This window comes from Pinus tabuliformis, chromosome 9, assembly GCF_031772625.1.
Source record: "Pinus tabuliformis cultivar Carrire ecotype Pingquan chromosome 9, CPIR1, whole genome shotgun sequence".
In the NCBI taxonomy this organism is placed as follows: domain Eukaryota; kingdom Viridiplantae; phylum Streptophyta; class Pinopsida; order Pinales; family Pinaceae; genus Pinus; species Pinus tabuliformis.
In genome coordinates, this window is record NC_142307.1 from 946,911,583 (window position 1) to 946,914,294 (window position 2,712).

Below are 2,712 nucleotides of genomic sequence, written 5' to 3' on the forward strand. Positions count from 1 at the left end.
GGGTTTTTCTGGGTTTCTTGAGTAGAGTCCGATTCCAGAGTTTTAGCTTTTTTGGATGAGCGGAGTAGTCCCAAATCCTTGTTTGATTTCTAGTAGTAGCAGCAGCAAAGTAGTTTTCCTAGCAGCTTGGACGCAGATCAGAGAGGGGCCATTCCTTTGCTATTTTGAGTGTATTTCTTCACTTGCCTTGTGTAAGTAGAGGTGCCATCTTCCTGATCACTTCTTGTACCCATTTTATTACTCAGTATAATAAAATGGCTTAGCATTCTCTCTGCATTTCTTGTGTATCTGTTTATGGTTTATTTGATATATATAGTATCATTATTACTTGTATCTCTGTGAGCATTCTTGGCTATTATACCACTTGTTTGTTTCTATTATGCTCTTAGACAGAGTCTAGAAAGGGCTAGGTAGCCTCCGGATCTCATTCTCTTTTTAGAGGCGACATATCTAGTAAATGCCCTCCAAGTCCATCTCTGGTTGGAGTTTGCTTGTGTTTGGGGTATATTCCTAATATGGGATATTACACTACAACACACCTCCCAATTGGACAAATCATTGATTTGAGCATCTTCCAATTGTGTAGGTTGACCAAATTATTCATTGCAAACAAGTGAATTGAAGAATAAAATAAAATATTTTCCTTTAGATGCAGGCAATTGTCAACACGTGACATGAGAAGATCCCAATCATGCAAAGTAGGCTCTGCATTTCTGATATTGGTTAAAATATTTTGAAAAGATGCTTGTCTAGGATCATCTCCTTATTGCATGAAGATTTTATTCAAAGTGAAAACAATATTGAAGCTTTCCCACAACACTTTCCTTGTTTTTATGCCTGCATACAAAGGTTTATCCTTGACAGGAGGCAACTTCCCAAGGTCACCCACAAGAATCATCGACTTGCCACCAAAAGGAGAGTCCTTGTTTTTAGGAAAGGCTTCTTGCAAATGTGAATATATCTGTATAAACAACCTCATACCTATAAATCTCATCTCATCAATCAGAACATAACGAATGTGCCTCATTTCTTCTTGAAATGTTTTTAGGGATTTCCCATTCAATGGTTTCATATATTTTATAGGAATTTTTAAAGCTGAGTGTATTATTTTTCCATGTATATTCAAATCAACAATGCTAGTAAGAGAAAGAAACATCATTAGACTTCTGCCACCCGTTTCCAAAGAAGAAAGAGCATGAGAAATATAGTGAATAAGAGAAGACTTCCCAGTTCCAGCTATTCCTTGAATAATCATTTTCAAAGAATCATTGCTTTCAACATCAACAAAGTGGCGTAAAATGATTTCAAAAGCAACTTGTTGTTTCTCAGATAAAGAGAAAGGTGGCACTATTGTCTCCCCAATTGAGTCGCCATTAACAACACCCGCTGACTGAGAAACTTTTATAAAATGAATATCTTGTTCCACAATTTCATCTAGCACCATTCTTTCCTACCAATTATAATGAATATCGTAATCCCTTCTGCTAAGATTGTCAAGATCGAAAATGGTTACATTGTTTGGAGGAATAATCCGGGAAAGAACTTGCCACTCTTTAAAATCTCTATCAACATTATCTTCATGAACAAGGGGCTTGACATCCTCTTCATTACTCTCATTTGGAAAAGGGCCTCGATCAACATGCCACACACGATATCTTAGACTCCTCTAATTCTCAATGATAGTTTTGCTTGAAATTCCTATATATGAAGAAATGTCATGAAACGACTTGTACAAAAGCAACTCACTCCAACAAAATGTTTCAAACTCTTCTGACTCCTTGTTTGGAATAGCATAGAACTGTGACCACACACGAACAATAACATGCACAATGTGCGGTCTTCATGGCTCCTAACTATGCTTTCCATCATAACTCCATGATCTTGTTGTTTCTATCAAACAAAAATGTTCCAGAAAATGGGGGTGTTTTGATAAAGCTGGACAAAATTGTTCTCACATGAAATTTCATCAGATTGCACTGACAGTCTTTGAAACACTTTCTTTCCAACATTCAACGGAACAAATTTGCAACTGCACATAATAAGAGGCAACTTTAGTAACATATGGCATGTTTCTTGCACACCAATGTCATGCTCAACAAGCGTTTCTGCAAGAAACCTTCTATATGCAGATAACACAGGAGTGTCAGATCCACCTGCACTTGCAACCCTTGTCAACATTTCATGATAACTTTCAGATCTTCTTTCTGCCTTCAAAGCATATTTTTCAATATATTTCAATACTGCATGTCGAGAAACAGTTTCTTGACAATTGACATTTACTCGTTGTATTGTCAGAATATCCACATTATGAACATTCAAATGGTCATTGTTTCGTGCTGCTTCATATTTCTTTCTCCCTTTTTCATCTATGTACATTGCAGACTCAGCATGCACCTCCCATGGAGCATTGTAATGACATGAAAGGATAGACCCCTTTTTCTGTAAACAGGAATCAACACTACATTTTGTGTGTCTTTGCACTCCGTTGACCAAATGCTCATAATATTCATTAGGATTGCATGAAAAAATATGTGAGGTTTTCAAAAGGGACGGGTCATCATTAACACTTTGAGGAACTATGACATTACGATAATGTATGTCACATGGATTCTAAGTCATTACATATTTTTCAAAGTAGGACTTCACTTCATGAACATTCAAAGGGTTGGTCCATTCTAGTGTTTCCATATTCAGAGCTCCTGGAAGCGACAC

The 2,712-nt window shown here is 36.8% G+C and overlaps 1 protein-coding gene across 1 annotated transcript; it reads right to left on the minus strand.

Annotated features, from left to right (window-relative positions):
- Window positions 1–763: 763 nt before the first annotated feature.
- Window positions 764–1,444, minus strand: LOC149151871 (ATP-dependent DNA helicase RRM3-like). Its single transcript, XM_089443303.1, has one exon. It carries the CDS (start codon window positions 1,442–1,444, stop codon window positions 764–766), a length of 681 nt encoding a protein of 226 aa, XP_089299429.1.
- Window positions 1,445–2,712: the final 1,268 nt, after the last annotated feature.